The sequence below is a fragment of the Ruditapes philippinarum genome, unplaced genomic scaffold, assembly GCF_026571515.1.
Source record: "Ruditapes philippinarum isolate M1 unplaced genomic scaffold, ASM2657151v2 ctg1511_1_1_1_1, whole genome shotgun sequence".
In the NCBI taxonomy this organism is placed as follows: domain Eukaryota; kingdom Metazoa; phylum Mollusca; class Bivalvia; order Venerida; family Veneridae; genus Ruditapes; species Ruditapes philippinarum.
The window spans coordinates 194,011-212,165 of NW_026852838.1; the positions used below are offsets into that span (position 1 = coordinate 194,011).

The 18,155-nt window shown below is 32.1% G+C and overlaps 2 protein-coding genes across 6 annotated transcripts in view; both read left to right on the forward strand.

Annotated features, from left to right (window-relative positions):
• The first annotated feature begins 1,347 nt into the window (after positions 1 to 1,347).
• Positions 1,348 to 5,964, forward strand: LOC132725827 (zinc finger protein 98-like). Of its 2 annotated transcripts, XM_060711021.1 has the most exons (3): positions 1,358 to 1,415; positions 3,590 to 3,651; positions 3,871 to 5,964. In XM_060711021.1, the coding sequence occupies exon 3, from the start codon at positions 4,368 to 4,370 to the stop codon at positions 5,403 to 5,405; it is 1,038 nt and encodes a 345-aa protein (XP_060567004.1). In that variant the 5' UTR covers positions 1,358 to 1,415; positions 3,590 to 3,651; positions 3,871 to 4,367; the 3' UTR covers positions 5,406 to 5,964. The 2 variants fall into 2 exon arrangements, with proteins under 2 accessions (XP_060566999.1, XP_060567004.1); XM_060711016.1 differs by lacking the exon at positions 3,590 to 3,651 and having other exon boundaries at positions 1,348 to 1,415.
• A 6,007-nt stretch (positions 5,965 to 11,971) lies between these two features.
• The window catches only part of LOC132725844 (amyloid beta precursor protein binding family B member 2-like), a 93,740-nt gene continuing 87,556 nt past the window's right edge, over positions 11,972 to 18,155 (forward strand). For all 4 annotated transcript variants that reach the window (XM_060711053.1, XM_060711069.1, XM_060711061.1 and 1 more), the window contains exon 1: positions 11,972 to 12,097. The gene's annotated coding sequence lies outside the window, so the exon portion shown is untranslated. The remainder of the gene's footprint in view (positions 12,098 to 18,155) is intronic.

The window sequence follows — 18,155 nt, forward strand, 5'->3', positions numbered from 1 at the left end:
GTCCGCCTGTCCGTCCGTCGGTACTTACGTCCCGAAATCTTGTGAACGCAACTCCTCTTAAACCGGATGGCAGATTTTGCTTAAACTTACGGGGATGAACAACCTAGCTTAATGTGTAGATGGTAGTAAAGGGAGGAATTTTCGCTGCGACCAAAGTTAACAGAATTGTGGCCCTTTGTTGATTTTTTCACTATGTAGAAATTTTGTGAATGCAACTCCTCTTAAACCGGATGGCAGATTTTGCTTAAACTTCCAGGGATGAACAACATTAATGTGTAGATGCAGTAAAGGAAGGAATTTTCGCTGCGATAAAAATTTAACAGAAATATGGCCCTTTGTTGATTTTTTCACTATAATTATACCATGTAGAAATTTTAGCTTAATGTGTAGATGGTAGTAAAGGAAGGAATTTTCGCTGCGACCAAATTTAACAGAATTATGGCCCTTTGTTGATTTTTTCACTATATACTATGTAGAAATTTTGTGAACGCAACTCCTCTTAAACCGGATAGCAGACTTTGCTTAAACTTCCAGTGATGAACAACCTTAATGTGTAGATGGTAGTAAAGGAATGAATTTTTGCTGCGACCAAATTTAACAGAATTATGGCCCATAGTTGATTTTTAGTTTCAAACTTGTGGCACATGTAGTCCAAAAAATATTTGACCTAGAGTCATAAGATTGACATGACAGTGGCGTGTGGGGGCACCCGTGTCCTATGGACACATTTCTAGTTTTCAGCCAATCGCTGGCCATGTTACAATTTGTAGTTTTAAGATCAAAATTTTCAGATATTAGAGATTTATAGGTATTGATATTAAAATAATGAATTAGCATTTTAAAGAACAGAAATATATTTTATGATAATTTAGTAAGAAATAATAATTAAATAGTGATATAAAAAGTTGTTTGTTTTTTTGTTTTTTTTTTTTTTGACAATCTATGCTTGATTTGAATAAACTTTTATTATTTTAGGATAAATATGTAATATAAGTTTTGTTAACTTAAAAAATGGGGAGAATTTTAATGGGTACAATAAAGTAAATTTCAAAATAAATTTAAAGAACAGAACATATTTTATTTGATTTTTATATTTAGTACATCTATAAAGTAATCATCAAATAGTTAAAAATAACAATGTTATAAAGCATTAATATTACACAAAACCCCAAAATAGGGGGAGAACCGTCAAGGAGGAAACGTCAGGGAAGGAACTGGTAAGGGAGAGAACAGTCTGACTACCTCACTATAAATATATATATAGTCGCTGTTGATGCCGTTGTGGTGGTTTCGGTACGAATCGATTATGTATGAATCATATTTAGTTAGACATGATTCACTCCCTTTGAAAATTTTGCACCATTTGTAACGATTTGGGAGAAGAAGAGTTTTTAGTCTTAAATATTGGCAAAGAGGTTTGTTATACAGAATTGTTGCCTTTGTCTTTTGATAACATTTGTCTGTGAAGTATTGTATTGCTGCTTTTTAAAAATAAAATTTTGTTCTCAGAATTCGATTGTATTGAACTTTACGGAAACCTAGCTAAACACCCTTTTCTGGTACGTTACGGATTTAGGTCTAGTGAATTATATCACCCTACAGTAAGGCCCCCACGATTACTGGTATCGAAGCAGTTTCCGATAAAAATATGAGGTTATTTAATATTTTCCCAAATACCACGTCTCTCTCAGTACACGTTTAAACGGATTCGTTTCGATTTTCATTCATAAACGTTTACGATATTGTTTACCGTTTAATCGAAATGACCATATTGTCTTACAAAATTTCTTAATCATTGCCTGTAATCATGTATTTTATCAATTCTAGTGGTTTATTCCAAAGTAAACAAACGGAAAATGGGTGTTTACAACCCTCAACACAGCATTACCGTGCTAAATTGCTCGTGACATAATACATTTTTGGTAAAAAGTGGGGTTACAATGCAAAAAATATGTGCTGACTCAATCGTGATGAGCCTTGCACATTCTTTATTTGTACATGTATTAAAAATAGAAAGAAACTTAGAAAGACATCATTTGGCGACTCAAATACATGGTGTGTATAGTACATAGAGGTACCACCGTTTAAACGGTATCGTTTCGGTTCTTAGCAGTCGTGTAAACGTTTACAAAAAATTGTAAACGTGGGAGCCTTACCCTACAGGGAGGGGTCCTCAGCCTTTATCTTGGGGAAAAAAACCCGGAAAATATGCGTGATTTACTGATTTTGACATACTTTGGGAAAGGGATCTTAAATTTAACACAAACTTTGAGCAAGTTCTTCAAAATAGAAACTCTAAAAGCACTGGGAAGTACTAATAGGGCAGTAAAAGACCTTAATTCAACACCATCATTTAATTTTGTTCTAAATTCTATGGGAAATTTCAAGATTGGGGAATTTTGAGGACCAAACTGGGGAAAAAAGAGGCTTTTTTGGTTGGGGAAGCAACCTATATTCGGCCTCAACTAAGGAGTGTTTTTTGGCCCTGCGGCCTATTATGTATCATTATTTTACCGTTTATGGTGATAAAACTTGATGTGTTTGAAAACTATTAATGTTCCTGTACTATCTATCGCATATTTTTCCAAAAAAAATAAAAATATATAATAAAAACTGTAGAAATAAAACAGTCGTTGTTGCATCTGCCATAATAGATAGAGATATTTTCTGCAGAAAAAACTTTTGTATTTACTTTATTTTTTTGTATTGAATTATTCATACAGTGATAATTGTTTTATTACACTTTAGTTTTATACAAATAAATACCAAAAACATTCAGATCGTTACTACATGCTCTCTAGGTGGATTCTCCAGAGTTGTATGTGTACAGAAAGTACCGGAAAACGGTGTTTAGCTTTAATTTTATGGATGCAGTAGAAAAAAAGATATCTTCAAATAATTACCAGAAATTGGGTCCGTGTTTGCTGAAATGTTAAATTGGCGTTTGCATTTGTGGTCACGTGACAAAACTTGTTCATCCAGGGTGTTATATGTCTCTGCTTTAAACAAGCTTATGCAAATGCCCGATCAGGCTTATGACATAAAAATCACATTTCTAGAAAAATAATAGAGATATTTCTTGTAAAGTTAGTTTGTTTATTGGGCATAATATATGACATAAACAGAAAGAAAAAAAGATAAAACTAAGAGTTTGCTCTTTGTCTTGTTGTTGACATTTTGACAATTGATGGTGGTCAGTTGTTAAAATTTGTGATTTTTATGATCGGAGATGTATAAAGAGCTTTAGATGTATTTGAATCATGATGAGTTTATTTGGAACAGGGTATTATCTGTCAAATAAACTCATACATGTATATTTATTATGAATGATATAAAAGAGAGATAACTCTTTATTTGACTTACCAACATTATTTGGTCAGGATTGTTACTATTAATTATTACACAGCAATTACAAATGTATGAGATTTTTTGTGCAAACACTAACTGTTTAAGCTTCACGGTGCATTAGTAAATATCTCCCAAGAAAAGATTAAATTTGTATGAAAACATCCGTTACAATGTTTAAATATACCATTTAATTATAAATGCTTCTTATAGCAATGTTTGTTGTTTTGATATTGACGAATAGATGATCAGAAGTCAGAGTTTACTAGCAAACAGAAATTGTACTTCCGATTTAGCCACAATGAGGTTTCAGATTTTTATGCTTGGTTTTCTTGGCACCAAAATAAGATATAGAGTTGATATGAAAACCAATTTATTAATAAATTGTCGCTATTTCTGTTTTTATGAAATTTATTAAATGCAGCTTTAATGTATTGAAAGGATTAACAGAATTTTTCACTAAGTAAATATATTTTAACAAATGTTTACTAACAGTTGCTTCTTCCTTTCGTTATTTTTAAACAGTGACAACCATGTGGCACTAGTAGAAAAGCAACAACAAGAACACTGTTGAGCAGAGGTTCAGATACAAATATGTGTGTGTGAAGAAATCTGATGTGATTTGCAGAAGCATGTGCGAAACCACTCTTGATAGAAAACTATTGCTTTGGAACATGTGATCATTTATTTTCCTTATTTGAATTTTCTTAGTGAGCTGAAACATCATTTTTACAAACCAGTGAGTTACAGTTTTATTAGTGAATATTCCTGTATTGGAAAATGGGAACTCACAGTTAAGAGGAAATTATTTATCAATCATTGTAGAAAATTAGTAACCTCAAAATACACTTGTCAATACAGTGTGTCAGTGTGTTCTAAATCATTCCCTTGTAGATTCAATCTTCAAGTATATATAACAATGTTGACTACTGAGGAAAATTTCAGATGCTTACTTGCGGATAACAGTAGTCTGAAAATACATATGACAATCGCAAACTAGTTGTCTTAAAACACATAGAACAATGCACACTGATGATAAGAATCATGAATGTGAATATTCAACTTGGCACAAAGGTAGTCTTGAAACGCACATGCAAATACATACTGGTGAGAAGAATTATAAATGTGAACTTTGTCACAGTTCATTTTCTCAAAGTGGGGATCTTAAAAGACATATGACAATACACACTGGTGAGAAGAATCATAAATGTGAAATATGTCATCGTTCATTTTCTCGCAGTAGTAATCTTAAAAGACATATGAAAATACACACTGGTGAGAGAAATTATCAATGTGCAATATGCCACCGTTCATTTATTGAAAATAGTGATCTTAAAATACATATGCCAATTCACACCGGTGAGAAGAATAATAAATGTGCAATATGCCACCGTTCATTTTCTCACAGTGGTAGTCTTAAAAGACACATGGCAATACACACTGGTGAGAAGAATCATGGATGTGAAATATGTCATCGTTTATTTTCTGAATTTAGTAATCTTAAAAGACATATGAAAATACACACTGGTGAGAAGAATCATAAATGTCAAGAATGTCATAGTTCATTTTCTCAAAGTGGGGATCTTAAAAGACATATGGCAATACACACTGGCGAGAAGAATCATAAATGTGAAATATGCCAGCGTTCATTTAATCATAGCAGTAATCTTAAGCAACATATGACAATACACACTGGCGAGAAAAATCATAAATGTGAAATATGCCAGCGTTCATTTAATCATAGCGGTAATCTTAAACAACATATAACAATACACACTGGTGAGAAGAATCATATATGTGAAATATGTCATCATTCATTTTATCAGAGGAGTGCTCTTATCAGACATATGACAAAACACACTGGCGAGAAGAATCATAAATGTGAAATATGCCAGCGTTCATTTAATCATAGCGGTAATCTTAAACAACATATAACAATACACACTGGTGAGAAGAATCATATATGTGAAATATGTCATCGTTCATTTTATCAGAGGAGTGCTCTTATCAGACACATGACAAAACACACCTGCAAGGAGAGTAATGAATTTGTCCTTTAGAGATCGTTGCAGCCAAAATAGGCATATGAATATCCATACTAACAAAATTACATACAAATGCAAATATTGCAATTATGAGTTCTGTAACTGGTGTGATAAGCAAAAACATACGAGAACATAGTGAGAAATTTTATAAATGTGATAAATCATTTTTAATGGAAAAAGGTCTTAAATCACATGTTGACATCATGCACACTTGATTGAATAAAAGTGCATGCGAACTGTTCAATCATACATATCGTCTATTAATTTTGGTACACTGCTGAGACCGGAAGACATACATGTAATGACACAGCAAAAAAATATCTTTTTAAAATAAACTTATTCAAAGTTTGTCATTTATTATCTTAAGCTGTCTCCAGAACTTTGGAGGAATTGCATTTATGTTCATTATAATTAGATGTGTTTATAAAAAAAAAATATATTGTTTTGTTTAACCTTTTTGCTTATTTCACTATATATCTATATTGTCTGCTTTATTTTTTTAAACTATTTGATGATTACTTTGTAGATGGACTATGTATTAAAATCAAATAAAATACGTTCTGTTCTTTAAATTTATTTTGAAATTTACTTTATTGTCCCCATTAAAATTCTCCCCATTAAAGTTAACAAAACTTATATTAGACATTTATCTTAAAATAATAAAAGTTTATTCAAATAAAGCATAGAATGTCAAAAAAGAAGAAAAAAAAACTCATTTTTATATCACTATTAATTATTTCTTACTGAATTATCATAAAATATATATTTATTCTTTAAAATGCTAATTCATTATTTTAATATCAATACCTATAAATTTCTAATATTTGAAAATTTTGATCTTAAAACTACAAATTTAAACAAATTTACACCTTCTTGTTCTATATATTGTCTGCGTTTTGTGAAAACACTCTATATCTATATTGTCTGCGTTTTACTATATATCCTATATTGTCTACATACGCGTCTGCGTTTTAGACCGACCCCGCTATTAATGGATGGGGAGATACAATTTGAATAACTATAGTGTCTTTTAAAAACGAACAAAATATATTTTATTTCTCAGAATGAATATAATAGATGTTACTGTTTGTAAACCATTTCAAATATCCGTATAGAGAAGGACTGAAATGGAGGGCAAAGTATGATAAAATCCTTCTCCTAAATTACTCAATTAAGTAGCTCAAAATTAGGTTATATATTTTAAAAAATATACCTTGAATACTTCTTTGACATAATGTTCTGTCTGATCAGGTACGTATATTAACTATATACCTGGTCTGATATTAAAATTAAATAACTATCAGCGATAGAGTTAGGCATTTAAGAGATAAGCTCATCAGGGTCTTTCAAATATTTGAAAGACCCTGAGCTCATTCATAAAGAGTTAAAGGCCTTATTTTTGGTGTACATTAGAACCTAGAGAAATTAATATGAACTTTTGCTTTTCCACACAGTGATTCTTGTGTTGCGCTTCACTGGCATGCATTGTACTTTACCAGACAGCATAAGGTCAATTGAAAATATCTTAACATTTAAAACGAAAGTTTAACACTTCTTTATTGAAAAATGAAAATAACAAAAAGTGTATTCATATGTTTATATAGTACTAAATTGATTTGTAACTTATGCATGGTGTCACCCCGTTACGGAATAAGTAATTCTTTTACATTTTGAAGTGGCCCATTTCAAGTCATCCGTGGTAAGACTGATTACATTTTAAGTCTATTTTTTGTAAATGTGAACATGAAGTTTCATTTCAAAGTACTTTAAATGTTGTTTTTTTTTTGTGTATCTTTGCAGGATTTCATTCTTGGTGGAAGGTTTCAGGAAGTACTATGCGCCAGAATACACCCAGTTTATTTGGTGTATCTTACAGCAGTGCTTAAACAAATTAAAAGCTGCAGAAAAATGTCCTAGGGCCAATGTGTTATTTTTGTGCTAAATTTAGTTGGATAGCACTGTTGTTGAAAGTTATAGCCACCAAAATGCCTGTACGGGATATGCAGTGACCAGAATTTATAGTCTTAGATGTGGTGGGTTTTCTATAGGATATATATAGAGTACGAAAATTCAGTGTGCTTCTTATGTGTTTTACATATTGAAGTTGCACTTGACAATTTATTAGTTTATACAGAATTTATTTCATTTTAATGTGCACAATGTATTTGTCTCATTAATTATGTCTCATTATATTTAGACAAGCTAATTGGCCATTAAAACAAATAAATACAGTCTTTCTTCTTTGCAACCAAATGTAATTAAGACATGCTCTTTTGAATATGGATGATACTTGGTCACAAACTTAATAAATACAGTCATGTGAACTAAATGAATTTATCTGTGAAAGATGATAATTATAGAATGAAGTCAAGTCCCCCTTTCACTGAAAAGGCAAAACAAAAAATAAAACGTTCAGTTTTATATCATTTGCTGAATCTTACTATGTACTGTAATGAAATTTATGTTTCAATTTGGGGTATACAAATACACAAATATACAAACTTAATGAAGGCACCGCATCTTTTTTGTGGGTTAATTTTCATGCAAAATTCGTCTGTCGCAAACTGGGCATGTTTGCTATGCATACGGGAATACATGTGTCTGATACCAATCCGAATTGCATAATTAACCTTATCAGTTAGTCAAGCTGGTCCGAAAGATATGATATAATTTTGGCAGCAACAGCTTATTTTTATCCATGATGCTTGAGAATGCTCTCACTGGCCTTCCATGTATCAAAATAGTAAACACCATAAAAAAATCGACTTGCATACATATTTAATATCATTCAGAGAATTACTGAAAAAAAAGTCTACGGTCACCTTTTGGCATGCAGATGATAATATTTAAGGACATGTCTGGTAAAATGTCTAAGGTCCTTAATTACTCTCAAAGCATGAAAGGGTGGATGGGGAATTTAGAATAAACGAACCGAGGGATAAAGTGTCCTAGAATAAATACAGTCAAAACTGTCTTAAGCAGCCAGCCAAGGGATGCAGTCATTTTGGCTGCTTAAGACAGGTGGCTGCTGAATGGAGGATCCAGTTTTTATCGAAATAAATTATTCCTTTCTTTGTAAAATAAATCTGATTTAAATATAAATAAACCAGTCTGATTCGTAATCATCATCCTCATCATCATCAGTTTTTAACAATTTACAAACGTATGCCATTAATGGTTTCAACATGTACACTCCTTCCAACATAAAGCTTTACATTAATCAAATGCACTCAGGATTTATTATGTCAATAATTGAAACTAATTATCCCATAAAAATATCTTCTTGCACAATAATTTAAAATGCGTAATATTATCTTCACAAAAAAAGTGTGACAGTTTCCTTTTCTAACTTTTGATCAATAGAATATTGTGTACACGTCATCTAAGTGTCAGCAATTCCTTTGATGTTTTGGATTTTGTAAACATCAAGGATTCTTTCGAAGACCCCGCTAGTTACCTCTAAGAGGTCATCTAGTGTGTAAACTTCATGGGTATGTTTTAACAATGACCTCATTATATTTATGGAGCGAGTGTTTTTATGAATTTATTACTGAGGAATTTAGATAATCGGCGATGTAATTAATTTTCATTTCTTTGTTAAGTACCATGTACGCACAAAATTTATCTGAATCGGGATAAACTGATAAAAAGGAAACAAATCAAAATTTTCTTTCTGCAATCAACAATGCATTTTTTCTTCTTTCTTTTTTATCTTAAATTGGTAAATTGAAAAATAAAAAACTAGCGTACAGTAACTCAAAAGAACGGATTGCAAGTACGTGGAGACGTTCCAAACGCTTGTAATTACGACACGGATGAGCAATTATGCAAATTTCTTGAAATAATGTGGTTTGTGTTAATATCTAGCGCCTGACAAATAGCTTTTGTTAATCCGTGACACGTGTCATCTTTAAAAATAAATGACAGAAGATTGTCTGGCCGTTTCACCTGGCTGACCGCTTAAGATGACCGAGTTTAAGATTCGGGAATCATTTAATTTAGGTGACCGTTGACTGCGGACAGCAGGTGACCGTTAAACAGATGTATAAAATAGAGTGGTTTTAAATGGCCGTTAATAAGGTCAGGTGACCGCCGATAAGAGGTGACCGTTTGTACAGTTTCGACTGTACTTTATACCGGTACGGAACATGTCATTTATTCCTAAAATATTCATGACAGATATTATATGCGACGACTTTTTGTAAATCGACCATAATATTACGAAAACAAAATAATATTATTTTTTATAAATTTTACATATACACATATTACATTAGATATAGCTGTAAGTGGCAGGACGATTTTTGACATCATTTTCCAATGTCTTTTTTGTCACAATCCGACCATTTATAGATCATTTTCTTACCACAGTCTAACCAATTTCTGACCATAATCTAACCAGTTTCAGACCGCAATATAACCATTAAGCTGAAACTCTTGAACATAAACCAACCATAGATTCTAACAAAAATTGGATTATTTCTGCCCTTATCTCATTATTGTTTCAGATTTGGCGTTGTTTTCGTGTTTACCTGTCTACTACACAATATCAATTTACTTTACATGTACACGTAAAAGTAAATTTCAGTAATCAAATTTCAACAGTTTATCCTAGCTTCCAACTAAAATTCACTTTTTTCTGTCCATCATTTCCCGATGACATATTGTGTGCAGAGTGCAAAATTATATTTTCTATTCTTTATCTTAAGTCTAAACTTAATATGAATATTTTGTCTTCTTTTTCTTCGAAACATTCTATATAAAACTATCTGAATAATTAAATTAAGTACTAGTTAAAAATATATTATTTTGCAATAATAACTGTTTGAAGTAATCTCTTCACATTATAAAATAATAGTTAAACAGAATTGTTATTATTTTTCTCCTCTAGGCAAAAATGTTCTAACAAATTTGTTCATTTTAATCATTAATCTGATTTTCTCTTTTCTGTATTATTCTAACCAAATATATTGCACGTACCTTATTCGTGGAAAGGAATTTACATAAGTCACGTTTGACTTGTTTTCCTACGAAATTTATCAGTGTGTTTTGTATATGCTTACTGTATATATATTTATGTTGTACAAATTAAAATAAATTTTGGCAACCTACATTCTCAAGTTTACACGTGTAATCTCATTATATAAAAACTTTAATCACAAAAGGCTATGAGCGTTCTAAAACTTGATTAGCAACAACAGAAACTTTATAACGATTCATAATATTTTGTTTTCAATAATTGCTGTCTTTATATGTAATTATATCACACACGTATGATTTTATATATGTCTTGATGTTTCAAGGTATAAGTACATGTAATCTACCCTAAAACCACAGATTTAATTTACAAAATTTCGTTGAAAAATCATGCATTTAGTATGTCACACTAATATCCTTTGTAAGCAAAGAACAATAACAAGAACAAATGTATATGCATTTGCAATGAAAAATGGACATAAAATTACAAAATGCAAACATAATGCATCTGGACAGTCCTATCAACATAAATTGAAATATTCTATGAAAAAGTAAAACTTCAAAGTTTAAGAACTTATTTTTTAATCCAGTAATTAATGTGCACAGGAAGGTGTTAAATCCAAGCAATTAAAATTTGTCATATTTAATTTATTTTAATTATTTTTGTTGCCTTTTCCCCGATTCTGTGATAACCTTCGTTCGTCGGAGTTCATTTAAAGCATGCAATAGACAATGACATTTGTCAGGTCTCGTTCTCTATGAACAACTGACCACATAGTTCAATGCATTTATAAACACGTGCCACAAATATAAAATGCCCGTCTCTAAGAAATTTTCATCACGTGTTCTTTTTTGCCTTTCTTTAAAGACTAATCTTATAAATGTATGTTTCCATTCTTGTCCACTAATCGAGTGACTAAGTCTGCTGCCATATTTCTTTCACAACTGCATCTGCTTTCGGATATATTAAACCGTACAAACTGCCTCTTGGGGCAGTTAAGTGGGTTTGACAAACCAGTTAGAAAGGGCCCTTTTCTGATATAGGCTAGTGCTACTCTGGGAGAAACGACTTTTATATTGAACTTTCTATGGCAGTAAATTATTTAATAGACTTATTTCTTAACTACACTTCTAAATTACATTTTGAAATCATTTAACAGTCATCATTTAATTCAAATTAACTTTTTTATTACCCCGATGTCCAATGTGTGTTAAATTTGTGAATGGAACGCTCAGACACTCGAAAGGTACATCTTGAAAACCATTTCTAGTAGAAAATAAGGGAATCATTTTAATTATTTTGCCAGGGTTCTTAAATTTTAAAAAGCTAAAAATCGTTTATTATTTACTATTATTAAGAAAATAAATACAGTATTGAACCTTATACTTGTTTCTTTGTACATTCTGTGGGAAAAGAATTTAACAAAATAATCTGCGTAAAAGTGAGAGGCAATCTTGTTACATCTTCGGTAACACTACAGTGGCATAGAAACACGGTGTACGTGTCGATAGTCAATAAAGCTCTCAATATTTTTTTGTTAAAGTGTGTATACTATTTTCAATTGATTTGTATCTAGTAATATTGTTTATTCTTCAATATATTGTATACATTTATAAAATATATATTTAGGAGAAGTAAATTTTTAAAATTCTCGGTTGCTCGAGATCACATCCGAGACAGAGTCTGCACCGGAAGTGGTAGAACTGTCAATTAATTATTCAATTTGCAGGTAAATAATTTGCATTTTCTAAGCTTTAATGAGATATTCAAGTTATTTATTTGGTGTAAGATGAAATTTTTAACATCAATGTGAAAATATTGTTAAAAAACAGGCAAATTTTAACATATCCTGTTATTTAAATCTTGAAAACCCCAATTTAAGTCTTATCAATATCAGTGACAGCACGATTTCATGAGAAAATGTCAACATAATTCTTGAGGTGCCCATTTACTTACACCAGACATGAAAGTTAAGCTCTAATATTTTGTCTGGTGAATGAATTAATATTCATCAATCCTTTGTTGATGTCTTTTTACAGCGTAAATTCCAAATAAATATAATACATGCAATGGCAAGTGTGCATGTGGTTGTTGACAAACACCATCGTCGGATACCCACTATTGATAAACATGTTACATAACATGCAATCAACCGTGGGTAAAATGAATCGATTTGCGTCGATACACAGCAACAGGTGCGTAAAATATCTACCAATGACATCGCATTTAACAAATCTATATTCTTCAACAGCGGAGTTAAAAAACAATAAGATACAAAATGGCAGCGCCCATTGATAAAAAAAGTACGTGTCTTGCTAAAATCAATGGAAAAAATATCGCCAAATCAGTTCTTCTGCAAGCAGATATCAATCAGATGGGAAAACATCACGCTGTAAAAGTTTTAGCTATACTTTCTTGCTGGAAATCGTTTAATCTTTCGATGTTCAACTTTTCATGTCGTCTATGGTTGTCGCAATATTGTCTGTAACACCGAACGTCGTACAGAACGAGCGTTTTGATTGGTTTTAATCGCCTCACGAAATCGTGAGGCAGCCAATGAAATAGCTGCCTTTGACACACCCTAATCGACTGAATATCGGCAAAAAATCCCACGGCTGATAAATGATAATGGTTCGGCCGTGGGTATCCGACGATGACAAACACTAAAGTAATTTTGAATAAATGCCAATATTATCAATATGTAGTGACTCAATTTGGGTTCATGAGAACATTAGAAAATTGAATCACATTATTTAAGTAAAACAATCTCGGAGAATGCCATGACTTTTAGGTTTAATAGGTATGTTTAAAATAACATGCAAAGAAGTTGACCTTTACAACATTTTTAGCTGGACATTTTTAAGAAATTTTTAGGATTATCAGGGTGCATAGAAAGACTGGAATGGACAGGATAGCACTGAAACGCAAAAAGCACTCAAATTTGTTTTAAAACACATGAAAACATCATATTTTTTTATTGGTAACTTGGTTTAAGTGTTTATAATATTTGTGTTATTAGTCCAACATCAGTATTGAATTAGATATATATAGTTTTTAATGTTTTGGTGCTGTGATTAGTTCTGTCTATAATTTTTATACATTGTATTGATATTTTATTATTATCAATTGTATTCGTGTCTAATAAGGTGACACACTTGGTTATGGTATTAGTTTTACACCACAAGTTCAAATCACATTAATTTCTTAGATGTGCCATATACATGTTATAATTTCTTACTGTCCAAAAGGTATTCTCATGAACCATAACACATTTCTCACTCTCATGGATCTTGGTTGTAGATCATAACTCTTACATGACATTATATTCATCAAAATGAACATGGAGGTTGTTCAGTCACTACAGGTCAAAGTCAAGATCACTTTAGATTTTGCCAGAACTGTTTTCAATTTTTATAGTCTTGTTCATATGTATACATTGTACTATATAAACCATGTGACTGGCACAAAATTCTATAAATATCCTTCAGAATGATTGTTAAAGTTAAATTGATAAAAAGATTGGGAGTCTTCTTATATTTTAATCTAAATATTTTTTCTATATCAATTATTGGTCAATGACCATTATAATAATTAATCTTTTTGAATAATTATGTAGCCAATTCAGCTGAACTCACAAATAATTGGATATATAATATTAATGAAAGCATAGATTTTCAGTGAGTCATTTTCATGTGGGATAAAGGTTGAAATAGCAAAATGAAAGCTCTTGATTGAGCAAACTTCCTGAAAGTTGAAAAAAAGTGTCACACATTTGGTCCCTGACAAGTGACAAGCCATGTAATTTTGACAGATGGACAAAAACTGTCAGACCAACTTATTCATAACAAAATCAAGGTTTTAAACAAATTATTTGGTGTCTGTCATATCTTTGACTTGCCTCAGTGTGTTGGTTACACCAATGTTTACAAGTTTATAGTCAAATATCTTGGTGGTAGATCTTTTTAACTGCCTAAGGATCAAACCTGTGAGTTTGTGACCCTTGGATTACAGATCTTGAAAGTTTATACATTTTTGTGTCGCCTCTACGGAGTAGTGCAACATATAGGGATCACTTCTCCGTCGTCTGTATGTCCGTCTGTCTGTCTGTCTGTCTGTCCGTCCGTCCGTCACAAAACTTGTCCGGACTACTCCTCATAAACTACTGGTGCAATTTCATCCAAACTTTACAGGAATGATCAGTATCAAGTCTAGTTGTGCATATTGTCAGGATTTTCCGGTTCAATGATTTTTGTCAGAGTTATGGCCCTTTAATCATTTTTAATTTTAAAGTTTGTCCGGACTACTTCTCTTATACCACTAATGCAATTTCAATGAAACTTTACAGGATTGATCTGTAGCTCAAGTCCTTGCGCATATTGCACGGGTTTTCCGGTTGAATGATTTTTGGCCGAGTTATGGCCCTTTGATAAAAAGGTTTCTTTTTCTGTGTGTTGCCAGATACACAAAGCTTGTCCGGACTACTCCTCATAAACTACTGGTGCAATTTCATCCAAACTTTACAGGAATGATCAGTACCAAGTCTAGTTGTGCATATTGTCAGCATTTTCCGGTTCAATGATTTTTGTTTGAGTTATGGCCCTTTAATAATTTTTATTTTTAAAGTTTGTCCAGACTACTTCTCTTATACCACTTATGCAATTTCAATGAAACTTTACAGGATTGATCTGTAGCTCAAGTCCTTGCGCATATTGCACGGGTTTTCCGGTTGAATGATTTTTGGCCGAGTTATGGCCCTTTGATAAAAAGGTGTTTTTTTCTGTGTGTTGCCAGATACACAAAAGCTTGTCCGGACTACTCCTCATAAACTACTGGTGCAATTTTATCCAAATTTTACAGGAATGATCAGTACAAAGTGGTTAGTCTAGTTGTGCACTGTCCGTCTGTCTGTCCTTCTGTCACAAAATTTGTCCCAACATGAAATTGGCCATCATGAGGCGACACATGTGATTACTGATCGCTCTTGTACTTATAACTTCTCCCATCAGAAACAGGGAATTAAAAACTGCTAGCTGATTTGACCAAATTAGGTTTAACAATTATCAAACATTGGGAGACATTTTTGATATGTCATTCAGTATGATGGTTTTTTTCTACCCATTTTTGTGTGCCTAGAACTAAGGATGCCAGATATAGGAGTAAAAGATTCAGTAATAAGTTGCTAATTGTTAGTTTGTTTTTCTTTGCATTATTACAATACAAATGAATAATAATGCCATTTATTAAAGCAATAATTCAGCAAGATACTCTTTTGATATTCAAGTTACGCCCTGCTTTGCTATTATAACACGGTGTTGATACCTTGGACGCCAACATGAGCATTATAACACCGTAGCAGCTGTGATCAAAATTTAAAGCAAGTATGCAAGTTCCAGGGACAAAACACCATTTTTGGGGAAGGGGCCTCAGCCTTTTTCTTGGGGAAAATATGCATGATTTTGGCATACTTTGGGAAAAGGGGTCTCAAATTTAACACAGTTAAACTTTTAACAAGTTCTTCAAAATAGAAAAGCAAAATGCACTGGGAAATACTAATAAGGCAGTTAAAGACCTTAATTCAACCCCATCTTTTAATTTTGTTCTAAATTCTATGGGAAATTTCAAAAGACTGGGGAATTTTGAGGACCAAACTAGGGTAAAAAAGAGGCTAGTTTGGTTGGGGAAGCAGCCTACATTCGGCCTCAACAAAGAAGGGTTTTTTTGGCCCTGGCAACTCTTTCAAATTTATTTAAAGTTATGTATATGCTCCTATAATATAAAAGGCTCATTAAATATTTTTAGTGGTTGTTGGTTGAGAGGTCTGGGGTGGGGGTACTAGTTCCTGACTTGGCTACATCCCGCACACCTGTGAGTTTGACTTATAATGCTACCTTTTTTATTCCCCTGGATAGACAGATCTGGACATTATTTTAATTTAGTTTTTGGTCCCCTACTGTTGTTTGTTTGTTTTTCACAAAACTTTAACCTTGACTCTTATATGGAAGTCCTTACACCTATATACCAGATGCATGTAACTAGAGCTCTACCTGCCAGATTGACCCACTTAAAGGTCACAAAGTCAAAGGTCAAGTTCACCAGGATCAAAGCCTAATTAATTTCATATTTAGAGAAAATACAAAAGACATGTTGCATGTTATAAAGGTCTGAGACTCTCTATAAACACAGTCCAAATACTCTACATTTTCTGGCATTCTGACCAAGACATTACAAATTACTGTTGTTATTTTCTGAAGTACTTGGCAAATACCGCATGTCTTATTGTTGCACAATTTGGTTGGGTATTTTACTTAATTAAGGAATGTCTGAGCTCTTCACAAAACAAACAAATATGACGTCCATCCACAGAAGGAAAAAATATTATAAATGAAGATATTTTGTTTAAAGTTTATTTAGAACTGGGGTATCAATGTCATTGATAGAATTTCTTCAACTGCCATGTTATTGAATAAAATCTAGTCTTAGACTCTATACGTACAGGTCAACAAATATCCTCTCATTGATGAATAAATTACATTTTGTCTTTATGTAGAATGGTAAATTTTCTGTCACCAATAAAGGGACATAATCATGGCAACTATTAATCTCAGGAATTCTCATCAGAGTTATCTTTCATATGTCTTTGAATATTTTACTTTCTACATCTCATACACTCACATATACATAAATAGATGCAAATTTTGAAGATTAATGATGAAAACAAATTGATATATTGATCATTAATACCACTTATATTTTACAGCAAAAGTTTGCAAGTGCAAGATAAAGTTAAAATCTAGCCTTTGCTACCAGCATAGGAACATGCCAGTCTTCACTTTAACCCTTCACCTCATAAAAATCTTAATTGGACTTGTCCCTCTTTCAACTTTGACAAATCCATTTCATCATTTTTAGGTAAGGTTTAAAATCAGCACAGACTGAATAGCGGACAGGGCAGACCATGTCAGGTCAGACTGCACAGATTGATCTTTGTCTGCACTGGTGGCAGTCGTTGATTCTTTGGCCACCAACAGATAGAGATTCTATAATGTTGCTGCATTATTATGCAACAAATGTATACACATGTATTAAACTATCTAAATATAAAATAATCATGGATACTTCTGAATTTTAAAACAGACCTGTTCAGTTATGCAGATTTAGCACTGTAGGGTATATATAAATTCATGTGATGTATCAAACAAAAACTAAAAATAAAAATTGACTGTTACGTTTGAACTTTTTGTATTAATGTAGTCAAACCAATCTTGTTTCAAAATATTCAAATTAGGGGAAAAAAATGCTATTGGAATCACCCTTTTCCTGGAATTAAGGCCTTTCGGCAGCTGTGCTAATTATGTACTCAAATTGGTGTTGATTAAACACTCCAATGTGTTAACAGCATGCATGGTTTTACGTAATTTGCAAATATTTTCATTCATCTTTTGGCAATTTGAATTTAAAATCAATACAATTTTAAGAGAAAATGTTGGATGTCTCACGTAAAAGTCTCTGGTGTATGAACAATTGAACAATTTTCACAAAGGTCTAGTCATCTATATATGATGGAAGACTTTTATATTCCTCTTTTCTATGTGACAATATTGGCAATAATATATTACAAGGCAGATTTTCTAAAATGTTGGTAATTTTTTTGTGTGTATTTTTGTGTTGCTAGCTTGTTGAAGTCTGGGTGTTTTACTTACTTACTTCATGACAGAGGGATTTATATGTATGGATTCCAGCGGCTTTCCTTCACGAATATAAACTAAACATTTGGCTGGCATTAAATT

Coding starts and splice junctions, on each gene's coding strand:
- LOC132725827 (XM_060711016.1), top strand. CDS start 4,368: ATGCACACTGATGATAAGAATCATGAATGTGAATATTCAACTTGGCAC.